Source organism: Tursiops truncatus, chromosome 10 (genome assembly GCF_011762595.2).
Source record: "Tursiops truncatus isolate mTurTru1 chromosome 10, mTurTru1.mat.Y, whole genome shotgun sequence".
NCBI lineage: Eukaryota > Metazoa > Chordata > Mammalia > Artiodactyla > Delphinidae > Tursiops > Tursiops truncatus.
In genome coordinates this window covers 86,452,638-86,472,024 of record NC_047043.1, presented here as the reverse complement: position 1 = coordinate 86,472,024, position 19,387 = coordinate 86,452,638, and the positions used below count along the sequence as shown (strand labels likewise).

At 38.4% G+C, this 19,387-nt stretch overlaps 1 protein-coding gene across 8 annotated transcripts in view; it reads left to right on the top strand.

The window, feature by feature from the left end:
- The window catches only part of CNTN3 (contactin 3), a 321,933-nt gene that overhangs the window by 214,327 nt on the left and 88,219 nt on the right, over positions 1-19,387 (top strand). For 7 of the 8 annotated variants that reach the window (XR_004528605.2, XM_033865296.2, XM_019947642.3 and 4 more), the window contains exons 6-11: positions 7,168-7,371; positions 8,834-8,936; positions 9,464-9,648; positions 13,549-13,685; positions 14,819-14,948; positions 17,475-17,625. Coding sequence is in view for 7 of the 8 variants with exons in the window: in XM_033865296.2 (XP_033721187.1) it covers positions 7,168-7,371; positions 8,834-8,936; positions 9,464-9,648; positions 13,549-13,685; positions 14,819-14,948; positions 17,475-17,625 (910 nt within the window). In the remaining variant the exon portion in view is untranslated. The remainder of the gene's footprint in view (positions 1-7,167; positions 7,372-8,833; positions 8,937-9,463; positions 9,649-13,548; positions 13,686-14,818; positions 14,949-17,474; positions 17,626-19,387) is intronic. The other variant, XM_033865295.2, reaches the window with a different exon arrangement.

Below are 19,387 nucleotides of genomic sequence, written 5' to 3'. Positions count from 1 at the left end.
TTTATGGGCTAAGCAAGGAAACCTATATAAATAATATTGTCACCAAAGCAACAACTTACAAAAAAGCTTTTGAAAGACAAGACACTGAAATGACAGAAGTGGTGATAGACCCCTTCTGCTTCGAGGTACAGACTTTTCATTCCTAACCATTGATCTATCTGTTCTTCTTTGAAACTTAAATTGTCTTCAGTTTTCTACATTTTAGATTTTTGAGTGTATCCTAGACCTTCCATCAGTGTGGTGTCATGTGTAAGCTCTGTAGCAAAATTTCCTTCCCAACTTGTATGAATCAGTTAAAATCAAGATAAAAATCTTGATGACATCAAGCAAGCTCTCAGACCCTTTTAAATATGTTTTATTTAAACATACTTAAATATGTTTAAATATTTAAAAAGCAGGTCAGACTTCCCTCTTGGCACCACAGAAAACTGCCAAAGTTACTTGCACAAATTTGCCCAACTGCAATTTTATTTGACAGAATTTCTTCTAGAAAATGCCTATACAAAGGATTAGATACCCCTCACAATAGAATTTTATAATGGAACTAGAAGTAAACCCTTAAATGTCAGTAGTATGTGTGTTAATGTATCTCCAGGTAAACACTAAGGTGACATGTTTCATGTTAAATCTGACTGGCCTTACACTTAAGTGACGCAGGAAGGAATGTGATTGGAGGAGTGATGTCCTCCATCAAATATTACTTTTTAGAAAGCAGAGTTTCAGTGCTCCATTTTGTTAATTTATGGCTTTGATTGGTAAAACCTCTTTGTCCTCTAGTAAAAAATGTTTCACATTCCCAATATTCATGTAGCATTGTTAATAGAACGTCCAGCAGCCCAGAAGTTTTGGGACAATGTGCTTATGCACATTATACACGGGAGGCTGGGAAGGGTTCTGTAAGGCCTAGCTTGTTTGAGTATATAAAATCATCATTTTTATTATAGCTCTTTATTTATCATCATGCATAAAATGATGTTGAAAAGTCTCCAAAGAATGCTGATTTGATATATATGTTACTTTGCAGTATACAATTAACATTTATTGCAAATGCAGATTTTTATGATGAATAAACTCTGAGAGTATTACGGCAGATATTTTTTTACCTTATTCAGAACACAGTAAATCACATGATTTTCTAATGTTTTCAGTCAGAGTGATGCCATATATATTTCAACAAAGACATGCAAGCAATACATGAAATAGTGCAGATCTTCTCTCTCTTCACTCTAAGACATAAAACTTATATTTCGTTCCATCTCAATGAGAAAATCTATAAAGAAACGTAGGTCAGTGCTACAGAATTCTGTGTACCTTTCATTACAGGTTTTATTTCTTTCCATAAGTCTTTTTTTTTTTTTTTTTTTTTTTGCGGTACGCAGGCCTCTCACTGTTGTAGCCTCTGCCGTTGCGGAGCACAGGCTCCGGACGCGCAGGCTCAGCAGCCATGGCTCACGGGCCCAGCCGCTCCGCGGCACGATGGGATCTTCCCAGACCGGGGCACAAACCCGTGTCCCCTGCATCGGCAGGCGGACTCTCAACCACTGCGCCACCAGGGAAGCCCTCTTTCCATACGTCTTTAAGGGTCTGAATCTTTGTACAGAACGATCAGTCACTAATTCATTTGCTTTGAGGTTATCGTAGTTTGATACCACTTTTGGAATTACCCCTCCCTAATTGTACTGATTTTATAAACGGATTATGTAAAATCTAATTCTTCCCTAGGCATTAGGAGCGGAGGCTTTCTCCACTTTTTTGTCCTTGGTTGTTTGCTTTTCTTTGAAAATTGTGTCTACAGCACTTAGTACCTGATACATAGTGAACACTTCATTGTTAGCTGGCATCGTTGTTTGTATTAGTTTCCTGTTGCCACTGCAGCAAATTACCACGAATTTCAAGGCTCAAAATGCCACAGGTTTATTATCTTATAGTCCTGCAGGTCAGAAACCTGTGGAGGAGGAAAAATAATTTTCCCTCTACCCTTCCAAGCTCTCTCTCTCTCTATCTAGATATAGATATATATATATATATATATATATATATATATATATTTATATATTTATATTTATATATGTAATGTGTGTGTGTGTGTGTGTGTGTATTTCATATATACATAGGCGTTACCCAGGATAACTGAAATGGCGCAAGCCACCACCTTAAATATAAAAGAAAAGAAAATGTTGGGGTGTGGGAGGAAGAGTCCTGTTATGGGAGGTGGTCAGGAAAACTACAGTAAACAAGGGTAAGGTGGTTATGCAGATTTAAGTTCTTGTCTTCTCCATTGAGAAGAGTTTAGTCATCCTTTTCTTCCTGGTACCGGGAGACAGGCATCCTTACAAACAGAGATTCCCCTTAAAAATGTAAACGTCTCTTTAAAAAGTGTAATTTCTACTCAAGCTTTCAGAGCTTTTTCTGTCGGCTCCTTCTTAAAAATCATCAACTTAAAATGATCTTTTTGCCAAAGAGACATATTTTGTGGTGGTATATTCTGCTCCCCTTCAAGTCCAACACAAGTCTCAGTGGGCTAAAATCAAGGGCTTTGCTCCCTTACTCTTGCAGCTTCTAGAGGCTGCCCGCATCCCTTGGCAATCTTGGCCCCCAGCCAGCAATCCCATCACCCTGTTCTCTGTTTTCTTAGTCAAACTTCTGACCCTCCCGTCTCTCTTTTTTCCTCATAAGGACCTTTGTGATTACATGTTTGCCCTCCCAGATCCATTTCAAGATTCTCAACTTGATCACATCTGCAGACTGCCTCTGCCATGTATATTATTTCCCTATTGCTGCTGTAATGCATTACCATGAATTTAGTAGCTTAAAACACACAAATTTATTCTTTCATAGTTCTGAAGGTCCAAAGTCCAAAACCAGTTTCACCTGACGGAAAATCAAGATGTTGGCGGGTCTGCCGTCCTTCTGGAGGCTCAAGAGGAAAATCTGTTTTCTTGCCTTTTCCAGCTTCTATAAGCCAACTACATTCCTGGACTTACGGCCCCTTCCTTCATTTTCAAACCAAGAGTTTAGCATCTTGAAATATCTTCCTCTGACTACAACTTCTGCTTCTGACATTACATGTCATTTCAATGACTTCCCTCTTATAAGGACCCTTATGGTGACATTGGGCCCACCCAAATAATCCAGAATAATCTTCCCATCTCAACATCCTTAGTTTAATCAGATCTTCAGAGTCCCTCCTGCCCCACCAGGTAACATGTTCAGACTTTGGGGATTAGGAGGTAGACTTCTTCTGGGGGCCACTGTTCTGCCTATGTTTATTAGGCCCAGGCTCTCTCTTAAAGTTGTATTTATGTCTCTACCCACGTATTGGGCATTTACTTCTAGGTTACCTGCCTGAGTCTCAAAATCTGTTTTCAGTACAACCTTTTCCATCCCCAGAGTAGTTTTTCTTCCTAATTTTCCTGTTTCTTCTGCTTATTCCAGCTCAAAACCTTAGAGGTAGTTTTTTGTGTTGTTAGTTAAAGATCTTTTTTTTTTCTCTTACTTTTCTGAGGATGTGTTTGGAAGAAATAGTGGAGGAAGACCATTGTATTATTCTAGTTACATCATATTCCAATAGATAGGCCATTGTAAGCCAGTGCTTTAAGGCTTCTGCTCAGTAACTTAGCCCAGAAAGATGAACTTTCTGTCAATGGTGGAAGTTTTCCTTCTTTGCCTGTTGGGGTGGGGGGATTGGGTGGTGGTCTCAGGATAGGCTTACACTGACTCTGGGATGCTGACTTATCTGGGCTTGTCTGGAGGGCAGGTACTAAGAATCAACCAGGGATTGGTTTGTATATTTGAAGAGCTTGGGGGATGAGGTGAGGGGACTATCTTGATGCAGGTTGGGGAGAGGGACAGTTATCCGAAAGGTAGTCAGTGAAAACAGACATTTCCTCCAAGGGGAGGGGCAATTTTTAATACCCAGGCGAGTGTGTTACTCAATTTCAGCAACACCATGTCAGTTCAGGTCCCCTAAGAAGGAGACTACAAGATGGCATCAGAGAATCTGACATTAAAAAAAAGAAAGACCTGAGGAAGTGCCTGTGAAGGATAAGGGGGGGAGCAAGCAGAAATGGGTAGAGGGAGACTCAGACCGAGATTCAGGTCTGATAGCTTTGAACAGAGAGGGGAGGAAAACTTGCACAGGAAGAATGCCAGGGCACAGCACAGTTCTGAAAATATTGTGGCCCTTCTGCTGGGGAGTCCTCAAGCCGTAGTTGCCCTTATGAGGAATCCTGCAGGAATGCCAGCATTAACACCCCCATGGAGCCCCATTAGCAGGTAGTGACCTGGGGAAGTGCAGCCACAGCACGCTTGCACGAGTGGCTGGAGGCCATCAGTTAACTGTGTGCCATGCAGTAGATTCTTCTCAAGCGAGACCTACTTGGGACCCTTCCGTGTCCGCCACAGTCCACTCTGTGATTCTTACATATGCGCTACTTCACGCTCATTTTGGGAGCAGCCTTAAAATGATTTTAATTTTTTTTTTTTTTTTTTTTTTTTTTTGCGGTACGCGGGCCTCTCACTGTTGTGGCCTCTCGCGTTGTGGAACACAGGCTCTGGATGCGCAGGCTCAGTGGCCATGGCTCACGGGCCCAGCCGCTCCACGGCATGTGGGATCCTCCCGGACCAGGGCACGAACCCGCGTCCCCTGCATCGGCAGGCGGACTCTCAACCACTGCGCCACCAGGGAAGCCCAAAATGATTTTAATTTTGATATCCTTCCCTTACTTCTCTTAACAGTCATTACTAGGTCATATAGGCAAAGCTGCCACAATATTTCTTTAACAATATAATAATAGTACAATATTTAAGTAGTATCCATTTTAATTTGGGATTAAAAGAAATACTACAAATGCAGTCTTGTTTTATTTGGTATCGAACATTTTCAGTCAAAATTACATAGGTAGTATTTATTCCAAGTTGTTGCATGTAGCTGTTGTTCATACATTCTTCTTGCTGTATAATATTTTCTTTCATGAATTTATTAGATTTTAGGATTTCTGAATCAGTTTCTTTCCATCAGCCATTCTCACTTTAGTATAAACTAGTTTAATAAGATTGACTTTTTCTAATACCCAGCTAAGGTCTATTATGTCAGGGAGCAGTAGATGTTTTACTCCCCCTGGATTAAAGGGAGAGGTACAGTCATATTCACATCATAAATAGAACACTTTGGAAAGCAGAATAAGATTGCTTTGCTTCCTTTAAAGCAAGGGGAGGTTATGGGGCCATGGGGAATGTTGGGATGGGACTGGATACTTAGAGCCAAGGGAAGAGCCTAAAGGTTTATTTGCTTTTACAGCTGTCAGTTTTAACCATCCCAGAACACATTAAGCCTACCTTACCAGCATTCTTCAACTCTGTGGTTTGTTCAGCACTAGTGCAAGAGAAAGCACCATCAGGGTAGGCAGGAAGCCAATTGTGGAGTGGATGTTTGAGATGTTTGAGAGATACATTTCTTTTCATACAATCCAACAAACAACTTTAGATTTCACGATCTATCACATGACTGAGGGGAATTTCATGAAACTCTCTACTGATATGATAGCATGACATAAAGATCAGTTCGAGATTACAAACCATTGTTTCTGAACATCTGCACAGTATGCCGTTGACCAGCTAACCTTTGGAAATCATCAGAATTTGCTTTGAAAATGGAAGAGAGGCACAGTCATGTTTCATTTCCATCAGGTACTTAACTGCCCTTTACCCCTTGCACATGCTCTTCCCTCCACCTGGAGCACTTTTATCCCTTCATATTCACCTGTTCTTTAAGACCTGTTCTTCAGTCCTGAGAATGTCACCGCTCCTTCCTTTGAACCCCACAGGAACTCTCACCCAGTCCTGACACATTATCTCACTGTATTTTTGTACTGACGTACTGTCCCCCTCTACCAAGCAGAAAGACCCTTCACCATTGGAATTATGCTTTAAATACATTTTTGAACTTGTTATTCATTAAAATTGATTTTGAGTACATATATTTTCTAAAGATTCTCTTGGAAAAGCCTTACAGTATGAACCAGTGCCATAAGGTTAGTGGAATTGTAAAAGAAAATAGGGCCACAGAAAGAAGGAATCAAATAAACCAACCACAATAACTATACTTAAATAACAACTTGCTTCTAAAAAATATAGGCATCTAGAACAAAGCAGCAGAGTGTTATTTAGTCCTCATTATCTCAGAGGAGGAAAACAACAGTTCCTTTGGGGAAAGTTAGTTTTCCTTGATCCCAAAGTTCAGGAAAACTCTAATAGTGGACCTGACGTAGGAGATAGTAGCATAATTTTAACGTAATTAACTCAATAAATATTTATTGAGGACTGTTAAATGTTCTTGGATGTTTCAGTTTGCTAATTTTAGGAGGAGAAAGCAGGCAGGATAAAATCTGACATTATTTGTTTACCAAGTGGTGGGAGGACAGATAAGTAAATAGATCATTGCATAAAAAGTGGTAAGTACTTTAAGTAGTATAAGCATAGAGTTGCTCTGTACAGAAGCACTTACTCAGAGGATGAGGGTTGAGGAAGACTTCTCTGAGAAGGTGATTCATGATGTTGGAACCAAGCTTTGAAAAACATTTGGAAGTTATGACAGAATGGGGTTTGGTGTTGAAAAGGAAAGAAGCCTTGGACAGAGAAAAAGGACACTGCAGCCTCCGAGAGCAGCATATATAAAAACCCAGATGCAAGAAAGAGTATTGGGCTTCTCAGTTGCTAAAGCTATAAGCAGGGGCCTAACCATGCAGGGTCTCATTTTCATGTTAAGCAATTTTGCATTATTCCAGAGACTACCGAGGAATTGCTGCAAGTGTTATGTCAGGAGTTGACGTGATGAGATTGGTAATTTTAAAAGATCATGGGACATGTGGTATGGAGATACAAAATAAAAGGGAGCAAGACTGAAGCCAAAGATACTTGTTAGGAGGTATCTGGAGTGGCGATAATGATGACAGTGATAATATCGCTCCCAGAAGAATGCTAATCAGCAGTGACCTCCATAATAGTTTAGAATGAACACAGCATCATGTCTCATAACCGTTTCTCTTCATGACCTGCAATAAAAGCACTCAGCATTGCTTTGCAGTAAAGGTGATTTCAGATATTTTTAATATACTGTGGAAAATTTTCCTTCATGATGGGATTTCTTTTCTCTAAAAATTTTATTAGAACTATCATATGCTTGGATCTTCAATGAATATCCATCATTTGTCGAAGAAGATAGTCGGAGATTTGTCTCTCAAGAGACAGGCCACCTCTACATAGCCAAGGTGGAACCACTGGATGTGGGAAATTACACGTGTGTGGTGACTAGTATGGTGACAAACGCCAGAGTGCTGGGTTCTCCAACTCCTTTGGTGCTACGTTCCGATGGTAGGAAATGTTTCAAGGGGCAATTCTGAGTGGAAATGCTGTTGCGAATACAAGAAAAAACAAATTGAGAGAAGTGAAAAGTATATCCTGAAGAATTATCATTTTGGTTTTTTTCAGAAGAAAAAACATTTATGAGTACAATGGCTAAAATGATTCCGTCAACCATAGGTCCCTGTACATAATTCTTACTCAGGACTGGCTTCCTGATTTGCAGGGACCAGTGCAGAATGAAAATGAGGAGTCACTTGTTCAAAAATTATGAAGAATTTCAAGATGGTGGCAATAGGTCATTAAGCCAAACGCAAGGCCCTCTGAGCCTGGGGCTCACCTTGCGTTCCCGTGACGTCAGCGGTCCTTATTTTTGCCAGTTTGAGGTTATTAAAGCTTTGGATATTTTGTTATAGGCTAAAAAGCATCTGTAAAGAAAATTAAAAGGAAAGGTGTGTACATTAGATCCCCAGAACTTATTCATCTTATTATTGAAAGTTTGTACACTTTGACCAACATCTCCCCCATTCCCCTACCCTCACCAGCGTAGTGATTATATAGTAATGTTGTGTTGTGTACTTGAAATTGGCTTAGAGAGTAGATCTTAAGTGTTCTCACTATAGAAAAAAGAGTTAATTTTAAAAATTGAAAATAGTAATTGTGAGGTGTTAAATGTGTTAACTTGACTGGTGTAATCATTTCACAGTGTGTACATATATGAAATCATCACACTCTATGCCCTAAAAAAATCACATTGTACAACCTAAATACATGCAGTGTTTGTCAGTCATACCTCAATAAAACTGGAGGGGAAAAAAGGAAAACAGGTGTTTCTTCAGCCCCTCAATGACTGTTTCAAGGGAGCCCATGAACTGCAGAGTAAGCAGATCTGGAAGCTTGGGTAACTGTCCCACTTATGCAAAACCGTATCTGATACAGCACAATGCCATGGCCACAAAATACTTTCCAGTCAGTTATAATTGAATTTGACCTTTCCCATTTATTAAGTTACCATTTCTTGTCTCCTGGTAGTCAATTAGTTTAAGATTGGTGTCTGTGCTACCAGGGTACCATTAAGTAAATTTCCTCCCATAATTTTTGCTCTTTAGGATATTTTAAGAACTCATAATACATTGTATATTTCGGTTTGACTAGAAATGTCCAAATTGAATACAGAATAAAAAAGCCTCTCGTTTTATATAATGTAAAAGGCCTAGTGGTTTTCTCAGAACTGCTCTTTAAGCTGTAACTTAGGAATCACGGAATCCAAAGTTCCCACATATTTATTAATGTCGCAAGTTTGGCCCAAGGTAGAACTGCTTCTAAAAGTACCTACCAGACGGCTAGTGAGTAATTCAAATCATAAGGAAGAGTTAGTTCAAAACAGAGCAAAAAAAAAAAAAAAGTTTTAAGAAAAACGGGACAATTCCAAAGGAAACGTTGAAACCACTAACTTTGTATTGTGGATTCACAGGAGTGATGGGTGAATATGAACCGAAAATAGAAGTTCAGTTTCCAGAAACTCTTCCAGCAGCTAAGGGTTCAACTGTGAAGTTGGAATGTTTTGCCCTTGGAAAGTAAGTTTTGTAACATTTATACCGATACGCTAAAATATTAGGTTGCTGTAAGAGATCAAGATAGCTTTTAACAGCCTCTTCTTTTCCTTCTTTTCTAAAATTTTCTTTCATTTAGAAGCAAAGAAAAAATTAAAATACAGGGGAAATGTACATGTATAATTTAGTTTGAAACTTTAAAGGAGATTTACGGAGAATGACTATGTCTGCCTGATTTCATAAACTAAATCGGTGTTATTTTTCTTTTGCTTGTTCATTTGTTGTATTATAATACAGTGAGTATACATTAGACTTTTTTCTCTAAATCATGAATTAACTAGAGAAAATGCACAGTTTATTTTATTAAAATATCAACTTAAAGAGATAAATCTTTGCATTTGCAGGTTTATGTCACTGACAACTGGCTGTGTTCTGCATTTGAAAATCTGTGCCTTTTTTGTTCTATCCTAAGAAAGTTTTATTTTGTCAAGCCTAAAAGGCTTGCAGACATCTGTTTAAAATAGCAAATAACTTGAAAAATTTCTTCTTAGTCCTGTACCTCAGATTAATTGGAGAAGAAGTGACGGACTGCCTTTTTCCACTAAAATTAAATTGAGGAAGTCCAGTGGTGTGCTTGAAATCCCCAACTTCCAACAGGAAGATGCAGGTTCCTATGAATGCATTGCTGAGAATTCACGAGGAAGAAATGTCGCCAGGGGGCGTCTCACTTACTATGGTGAGCCTTCACTTTGGGCATATTGGATTTTTAACTTTCGATCTCTCTAAAAGTTATTGTTATTGGGACTGGGTGGGGGTGAGTAGGAGGTTTTAGCAGAATCCCAGTGTCCAGCGTTTTCTGTTCTACATTTTGTTAAATGAGGATATTTATCATGGAAGGAATTTTAAAAAATTAATTTTTGCAATGAAGTTGGAGGCATGATATACTCGTACTGCATTTTAAACTGATTGATATGATAATGAAATATTTCACTTTTTTTCCTAAGAGTAACCATTTACTCACTTAACCGTAACAAGGAGAGATCTTTCTATCTGCCCTTACCTCTAGAAAATGGGATTTTGTATCTTTCTTTATGGTCTTCACTAAGCAGAAAGAAACTGTCTACTGGGAAAACTTGCAATTACTGCGTTAGACAAACCACATAAACCCAGGCTTACTTGACTTCCTCAGTGTTATTCTATCCTTTCCAATAGCGTAGGTGTACCATGTTTGCTGCCTTTAATTTGTAAGCACAGTTATTTGATGTACTGCTCAATTTGGGTAAAGAAAGGTTAGTAACGTTACCTTTATTTAAAGTCCATTTGTAGGAAAATTAGATTATCCTTTTTCCCCAAACTTGCTTTCAAATCCCTTTTATTAAAAAATATACTAGGTATTTTGATGAAAGCAGGTTTTAGAAAGCAGAAATAAATGATTTTACAAAATGTACTATTAAATATGGGAACATGTAAGCTCAGTGAATATATTTTTGCAGTTTAATCATTAGAAACATTGTAAAACTAATAGGAATTGAACACTTGTGAAAAGCAAATGGCAATATATTCTGTTTATTTCAAAAACTGGAATTTGAAATAATTTTCAGTGCAAACTTGTACAGTATATAAAATGTTTCAGAGAGGAAAAACTTTGCAAAGACAAATACTAAAATTATAGAGCTTATTACGAACCCCTTCAAAAGAATGTGAAGTTTGTGCGTACATTATGTGTGATTAGATTGAAACTTATTTTATGGTAAGGTTATAGGATCCGTCAGGAACAAAATGGAGGCATGGTTTAATAGTATGAGTCATTCCGTGTTCTAACTCTCCCATCTTGTAACAGGATTAGGTTAGAATACGTAGCACCAAGTTGGAATTTCCCAGGTGTCAAGTTCTACATGTTGGTGGGATGATACGGAGATAAGTTGGGGACACTTAACCCATGCGGCTGTATAGCTCTAAGTCGACCGCAAACAAGTCCTAGTTTATTTTCTCCTTTCTAAGCAGCCACTACCTGACCCAGGGTAAGAAGTGACCATGACAGGAAAACACAGGATATTCCAACTGTCTTAATGTTTCAATAGGAATGTTTTTATCTGTATGGAACAGTGACCCTGCACAAATAATAAAACACTTGTATGACAAGACATCCAAAGCTAAGTTGACATTTATGTGCCTTATATTCAGGTCCTGGCACATTTTCTCTGTGGTGTGTTTTCTGCCCTTATCTACTTTTTCCCTTTCTCTGCATGTTGGTTGCCCTTGCAGTCACAGAATGGCTACCAGCAGTGGCTAGCACATTAGTTTTTGTTCATCCTTCCTTTCTCTAAAACATCTTGCAATTCACTTCTCAAATCTCATTGGCTGCGTGTTCATTCCTAAACCAATCACCAGCTAGGAGAATTGGCATAAACAACGTAAGAGCCTCTTTTTGGAACATGGAATATGGTCAGGTTTCCCTGGATTTTGTGGGCAATGCGAGGTGATGGAAGAGAGGATAATTCAACGAAAAGTTGGGTCATCTTAGAAATAAAGAAGAGAGGAAATGGATGCACAATAGACAACCAACATCATGCACTATTCTTAGTAAATGAGGTAGACTGTTGCTTTAGTCCATTATGTAGGTAATATGATACGTATCTAAGAAACAAATTAGAAATAATGAGATAGAAGGACTTCCCTGGCAGTCCAGTGGTTAAGACTTTGCACTTCCACTGTGGGGGACGCGTGTTCGATCCCCGGTCGGGGAACTAAGATCCCACATGCCGCATGGGCCAGCCACAAAAAAAAAAAAAAAAAAGATAAAAAGAAAAGAAATCAATGAGATAGAAAGTTTCATGAAAGCTACTTTACAGTTCTGGCTTAAGACTAGTATATTCAGGGCTTCCCTGGTGGCGCAGTGGTTAAGAATCTGCCTGACAATGCAGGGGACACGGGTTCAAGCCCTAGTTTGGGAAGATCCCACATGCTGTGGAGCAGCTGAGCCGGTGCGCCACAACTACTGAGCCTGCGCTCTAGAGCCCTTGAGCCACAACTACTGAGCCCACCTGCCGCAACTACTGAAGCCCACTTGCCTAGAGCCTGTGCTCCGCAACAAGCCACCTCAATGAAAAGCCTACCCACTGCAACGAAGAGTAGCCCCCGCTTACTGCAACTAGAGAAAGCCATGCATGGCAACAAAGACCCAACATGGCCAAAAATAAATAAATAAAATAAATTTATTTTTTAAAAAAGACTAGTATATTCAATAAATGCTGCACAGTTCTCTGCTTATCTGCTCTAATATTTCATGTAAAAAATGGTCCAGTAGAATATTTGAATCTCATATGATGGAATAAGGGGAAAAACCACAATAAATGTACCAGTTGTAATCTCAGGATTGGCTTAGTCCGGCAAATTATCTTCCCATTTGGAGAACAGTAATATGAGGAGCCAGTGGAAATTTTTGCTAGAAACTTGAGTCTCAGTCAAGGGATCATGTGTGAGTTTATTTGTAGTCACCGAGGCTGATAATTCCTGAAAGAAGAAAATGTGTTTTAATATAGAGTAGAGAGGAGTGATTTGGGACTGAACTACACTTCAGACTGGGCAAGTCGTTTATATTTTTTAAAAAACAAAATAAGGTAAAACTCAGATGGGTACATTTTCTCTAAAAGCGAAATAGCTATATTTTCATTTCAATTTCAGTTATTAAAAAAAGCAATTTTATGAGATAGAAAGGGAAAGACAAACCTTCCCATGGTTGAAATCAAATAGAAATAGATAAACTGTTTCTGCATATGGAGGATGCAAATGTAAATCCCGAAGTACACATCCCGTGCATAATGCAATGTGAAACCAGGAAGACATCTCACCTCCTAGTCTCGGGCCTAAAACACAAGCTGAGACTTGGCTGAATATACTATGAGTATTGAATGACTTTCATCATGAGTGGTACATTGCTTTCATCTGTAAAAGGATTTCCCAAGTGTCTTTTAAAACGTAAGTAAAAATGACAAATGAACCTGGTGCAGCTGATTTGCATACATCATTTAAGGTGGCACGAGTTACTTCTTTTTCATAAAACATCATTTGATTCAAATTGAAGCAATTTTTCCATCTTTCCCTGCGTACACTTTCATTTGCACAGAGGTTCGTAAGATGTTCACTAGTTTGTATTTAATTAAGAGTTATTTCTACATTGAAGGAAATAGTTTTTTCCTCCACTGTAGAAGTTTCTCTTCTACGGATGCTGATTTTTAGTGCAAATTTAGACTAGTATCTGCTGTCATTCACATATTAAGTTGTTATCAATTGTGATCTCATAATTCAAAAATGCACTTGGACAAGAAAATCTGTTTTGTGTACCTGCATTTTTTTCCTACTAATAAACATCTGAAGAGTGTAATATAGTGCCCAGAATTTCAAAAACAGAGAAAGCATAATGAGTTTGACTTAGGGAAAGGCAGATTGTAACATCCATCCTCAAATATAGAAATGTTTCATATACCCACTTAGTAAATACTTAGGGAATTAAATATCATTTTAGCCGCTGTGCTTACGTTAATCTGTTATTGCCCATAGTCATATCCATTTATGTGGATAAAGTATTTGTTTTTTATTGTGGAGTGGTTTGAATTTCTTTCCTTTTTCATTGCAGCAAAGCCTCATTGGGTTCAACTCATAAAAGATGTGGAAATAGCTGTGGAGGACAGTCTTTACTGGGAATGTCGAGCGAGTGGTAAGCCCAAACCCTCCTACCGATGGTTGAAAAATGGAGAAGCCCTTGTGCTCGAGGTAAGGTAACATGCCTGCTTAATCCACCCTGTCCCCACTTTGTGTAAATGAATGCCTTCCCTAGTGACCAGTGCCAGAGTCAACTGGTGAGTTTGCGTACATTCATCTGAACAGTTCATACCACGTTCATCTAAGAAGTGGTACAGAGGTAAAAAGGATAAAGTCAAGTACTCAGTGTGCCAAGGAGGAAATATTTTCAATATTGAATTTCATTGGGAAAAGGTGATTTTATGAATTTAGTACATAAAATGATATACAGTCAACCCATGAACAATGCAGGCGTTGATCCTCGTATAATTTATAGCCTGTCCTCTGTGTCCTCAATTCCTCTGCAACCACAGATGGAGCCAACCAGGGACCGTGTGGTCCTGTAGTATTTACTATTGAAAAAGTATCTGCAAATGAGTGGACCCCCGTAGTTCCATCCTTGTTGTTCAAGGGTCCACTGCACTATTTTTTTTCATTTTGAAATTAAAGAAGGCTTTACGTTAATAAAATGTAGAATGTAATTTCCTTTTTCGTATTTGATAACTTGCATGGCCTCTGGAGAATAAATGTATCGATTACTTCATTACCTTGTTACACGGGTACTTATTTTCTCAATCACTTCTCTTCTCAAGCCAGGTAATTTTTGCTCTTTTTAAAAACTGTGTACTAAGTTATGTTCCTTCAAATTTCTACACATAACCATTCATAATACCTGCGAACCTTTAATAAATGTGTTTCCCAGAACCCTTTTTAATACATAATGTATAATATCTTCAATTTGCATGATTTTAAAAACTGGTGAGAACCTTTCCAGTTGATGGGGTGGGAAGCATGGTAGATTTCTTAAAGTCTGCAACTTTATCCACAGGGAAAAATGAAATAGTTGCAATATTTTACATTGTGCTTTGTTATTTATTTTACTGATATACTTTTTGATTGAAGGACGTTTATTAGTATTTCCAATGTCTAGCTGTTATGTTAAGTCATTCTCACTGTTTCAAATAAGGGAAACGTTTAAACTTCAGGTCAGTTTGCCTAATCCCATGAGAAAAATTAAGGAGGTTTGTGTATGATTGATATAAGATTCAGTGGTCATCTTTTTTCTTCTAAAATGGTATATACAAGACATTTTTATTATCATCTAGGGGAGAACACAGATAGAAAATGGTGCCCTTACAATATCCAACCTAAATGTGACCGATTCTGGCATGTTCCAGTGCATAGCAGAGAACAAACATGGTCTCGTCTATTCCAGTGCTGAGCTCAAGGTTGTGGGTAAGACTAATTTTCTTGTCTTATTTTTTTTTTTTTCTTAAATCCTCCATACTTGCCAGAAGCAGAAATATTTACTTTTCATATTAGATTCCTACATCTAATAGCATTTTCAGTATCACAGCAGAATCATGCAGGGTTTCTAATCAAGGCACACATTTTAATGATTTCTAAGGGAAAGCAGCAATTATGACCAGAATTAAGTCCCAAAGATTGAAGAAGAGAAGCAACAGGGAGAGAGTGTTGACCTAAGACATCCTTATTATCCAACTCCAGCAGTACCAACTAAGCAGTACCTTTTAAGAGAATAAGTGACTCTGCTGTTCTCTGTTGCTGGTCCATAAAAGTAAATATCAAAATTCAAATCAGTAGTTTTTTGATTCAAAAGGAGTTGTCTTTGTCTTTAATAACTCTGCTGAAAACATCAAGCATTCGGCAGACCAAAGCTTTAATTGACCAAGGCTCAAGTACTTGAAATTATGAATTATTTTTTTCTTGTACTTTAGGTATAGGAGAAGAAAGGAGATGTTATATCATGTTTAGGGCAGTTGTCCAGAAAAACAGTTTAAGATGCAAATGACTTAAAGTCCAACCAAAATTGTCAGAGCATAACATAGTATGTATAAATAAGAAAGAAAGAGGGGGTGGGGGGAAGGGGGGAGGGAGGGAGAGAAAGAGGAGGAGAAGGGGAGGAAGTTTATTGCTCAGTGTTATTAAAATGGAGAATTTGGATTTCAGCTGGACTTGACCCAGGGCTCAAACATCATCACCACTCTCTGGCCCCATATGATGTTACCCAGCATGTTGTTTTCATTACCACAGTCAATCTAGTGGCAGAAGGATGGCTTTCTTAATTGTTCAGATGGAAGTCACAGTCCTACATGTCATTGGCCCCATGTACCTGATTTGAGTCACGTACCCATGGTTGGTCCAACCCAAATGGCCAGAAGGTTGAAAGGCCCTGATCTAACTCAGTATTTCCCAACTGGGGATGATTTTGTCCCTAGGGGATAGTGGGAAATTCTGGAGACCTTTTTGGCTGTCACAGTGTAAGGGGAAGGTGGGGAAGAAGGGAGCTAGCGTGTGCTACTGGCATCTGGTGGGCAGCTGCCAGAGAAGCTTCTCAATATCCTACGATGCCCAAGATAGCCTCTCACAACAAAGTCCTGTCTAGCCCGAAATGTGAAGTGTCTCATTGAAAAACACTGGTTTGAGGAAAACAGGTCTTTCTTGGTGCCTGGAAGTTAAGAAACAAATTATATGCACCAGGAAGACTGAAGCTTGGGAGGGGTAGATCATCAACTCAAAATCTGGCTGGTGTTATCCATGACAGAGAAGTAGGGTGTCATGACGGAAAGAAAGTGGGATTTGCCCATATCTTAAGTCGAAGCATGGCTGTGCTCTTATGTTAAATTAACCTTATGAGCCATAGTTTATTCATCTTTCAAATGGATGGGTCCCTACCCAGTGTTGCATGGGGTTTTCATATGGGAAAATATATGATCTATGCTTAAAAAAAAGATTTTATTGAAATATAAAAGTATTTTTCATTTGTGTTAGTGAAAGTTACTCTCTCAGGATCCTAATTTTAAGGCCAGCAACCTTTGGATAACATGTCTTCTTTATCTGCAGTCATATATATATATATATATATATATATATATATATATATATATATATATATATAGTATAATTCCTTCTATGATTTCCACTTATAAAAAATAAGTTATATTAACTGGGATATGACATAAGACAGGGGATTAGATATTTGGGGAAATGCACTCGGTTCTTAACTTTTTTCTGCATTTGCGGCAAAAGGAAGGATGATTTTCTGAGTTAACATACTTAATTCAAATGATACATTTTTATGTCTCTTGAATGTTCAGGTATTGTTTCAGGATCAGCATTCCATCCATTATTAGCCAGCATAATGTTTTCTACATATTATAGTATTTAATGGAATATTGTAACTTAATATAATAATGCATGTTATAATATATTTCTCCAACTTGGAAGTTAAAGCTAACCACGTGAAAATTTTGTAATAGATCTTGTTACTGTTTATACAAGAGAATAAGAATTCAGTACTCAGCCTTCATTCTAAAAACATTACTGAGCATCTAATGAGTGCCAGGCCCTGTGCCACATCTGTGTCCTTGAAGTCACAAGAGAGACCAACCCTACTGTTGTCCTCATGGAACTAACTTTCAAGAACATTCTATTAAATGCTTTTAGTTTTAATAAGCTCATGATTGAGCTATTTTAAAACTTCATAGTAAACTTTAAAAATTCTCATATAAAGTAATTGTCTCAGGAATTGGAACTTGCCAGAAAACACAATGGTAGGACTTACTTTTTAAGCATTGAAAGCATCCTATAGGTGCTACCCAATCAAATAAATCAAGTACCAATATCTTATGTGTCAAGAAACTTCAAAAAATCATAAAGTCAACCTTTGAAATTTACAGGAATTTAAAGAAATGAAATCAGACATCGAATTGTCATTCTTTCTTCTTTCATCCTTTTTAGCTTCTGCTCCAGATTTTTCAAAGACTCCGATGAAAAAGTTGATTCAGGTGCAGGTGGGCAGTGAGGTCAGCTTGGACTGTAAACCCAGAGCTTCCCCCAGGGCGCTCTCTTCCTGGAAGAAAGGAGATGTGCCTGTACAGGAGACTGAAAGGTATTCTGTTGTCCAGAAAGGTGGTGATTTATGTGCTTCTCACTTTCCATCATGATGCCAAAGTAGGTGTTCAGTATGAAGCGAAATGCAGTAGCATTTCAATAAAATGTGAGGTGTTCCAAGAACTGCAATAGCAGTATTTTTGTTTGTAATACTCTCAAGATGATACTCACCAGGTTTTGAAATCTAGAAACAGAGATTTATCTCACCTCTTCCAACATAGAATATTTTAGAAAGGAGTTTCCTCCCCATTTGCCTGGTAAGACTCAAACTGGGATGACAAAGGAATGGGAGCCCTGGACCCAGGCCCCCTCTCAGCTCCTGGTGGCCCAGCATCACAGGGTAAAGAGAATATATGACGGCAGCATATGCCAGATGAATACCAATCTTGCCGTTGCCCTATATTGAAGTAATTTAGCTTTACAGGTATTTGTTTAAGCAGAAGCTTTCTTGATTTCCTGTTCACTGTAATAATATTTAAAATGGAGAGGCAGAATGGGGCCTACTTAAAAGCACAGCTTCTGGACCCAGACTGCTGGGGTTCAAAGCTGTTTTCTTCTACCAGCTACACGAAGTGACTTACACTTTGTGTGTTTCATTTGTTAATGGTTATGATGATATTAGCGCATACTTCACATTATGAGGGTTGCTATGTGGATGAAAGACATAAATATGCATATAGCACTTAGGTCACCTGGCATAGAGTAAACATAAGTATTGGCTATCATTATTGTTTATTGAGTACTTACTACCTGCTGGAGCCTCATGCTGAAAGCTTCTGGTAAGCAGAATACTGGCCCCAAACACGTCCATGTCCTTATCCTGAAGACATATGATTTACATTATCACATTACATGGCAAAAGATAATGAAAGTTAAAGATGGAATTAAGGTTGCTAACCGTTTGCCCTTAAAATGGGGAGATTATATTGGATTATCTGGGTTGCCTTAAGTATTCACCTGGGCACTTGAAAGGGGAAGAAGATAGAGAAAGTGTTTGAAAGAAATGTATGGTAATGAGAGAAGAGCAGGAGAGATTTCCAGCATGAGGGGGACCCTGATTGGGATTGCTGGCTTTGAAGATGGTAGAAGGGGGCCGATGAACAAAGGAATTTCAGACTCCTCTATAAAATGGGGAAATCCTCAGCTGACAGCAAGGAAACAGAGATCTCAGTCCCATAACCTCAATGAACTGAATTCTTCCAGCAACCTGAAGGAGCAGAAAATGATTCTAGGACCTTCCAAAGTAACACAACCGTGACAGCACCTTGATTTTAGCCCATTGAGACCCATACTGGACTTCTGACCTCCCAAACTGTAAGATAATACATTTGTGTTGTTTTAGGCCACTAAACAAGTTTACAGTAACTTGTAATTGGAGAAAAAGGAAACTAATACAGAACTCTACACGTATTATCTCCTTTCAATATCTCTGCAACTCTGTGCTGTTAGATCTTATTATCATCTCCATTTTTACTAATGAGAAAACGAAAGCTTAGAGAAATTATGTAATTTGCCTAAAGTCACATAGCCAGGATGAGTCCCATAGCTAGGGCATAACCATCAAGCTTTTTCAATGCCACATTGTGTATAGGGAGCCCCGAATCTGAGAGGTGGTCTCATCCTTTGAAGTCATGGGGTCCAAATTATTCTCTTTGGAGATGGGGAAAAACAAACAAACAATTTCTTAGACTAAGAAACGTAGATTTACTTTTCCAAAATTGCAAAGTCTTATTGTAGACAGACAAGCAGGTGGCGCTGCT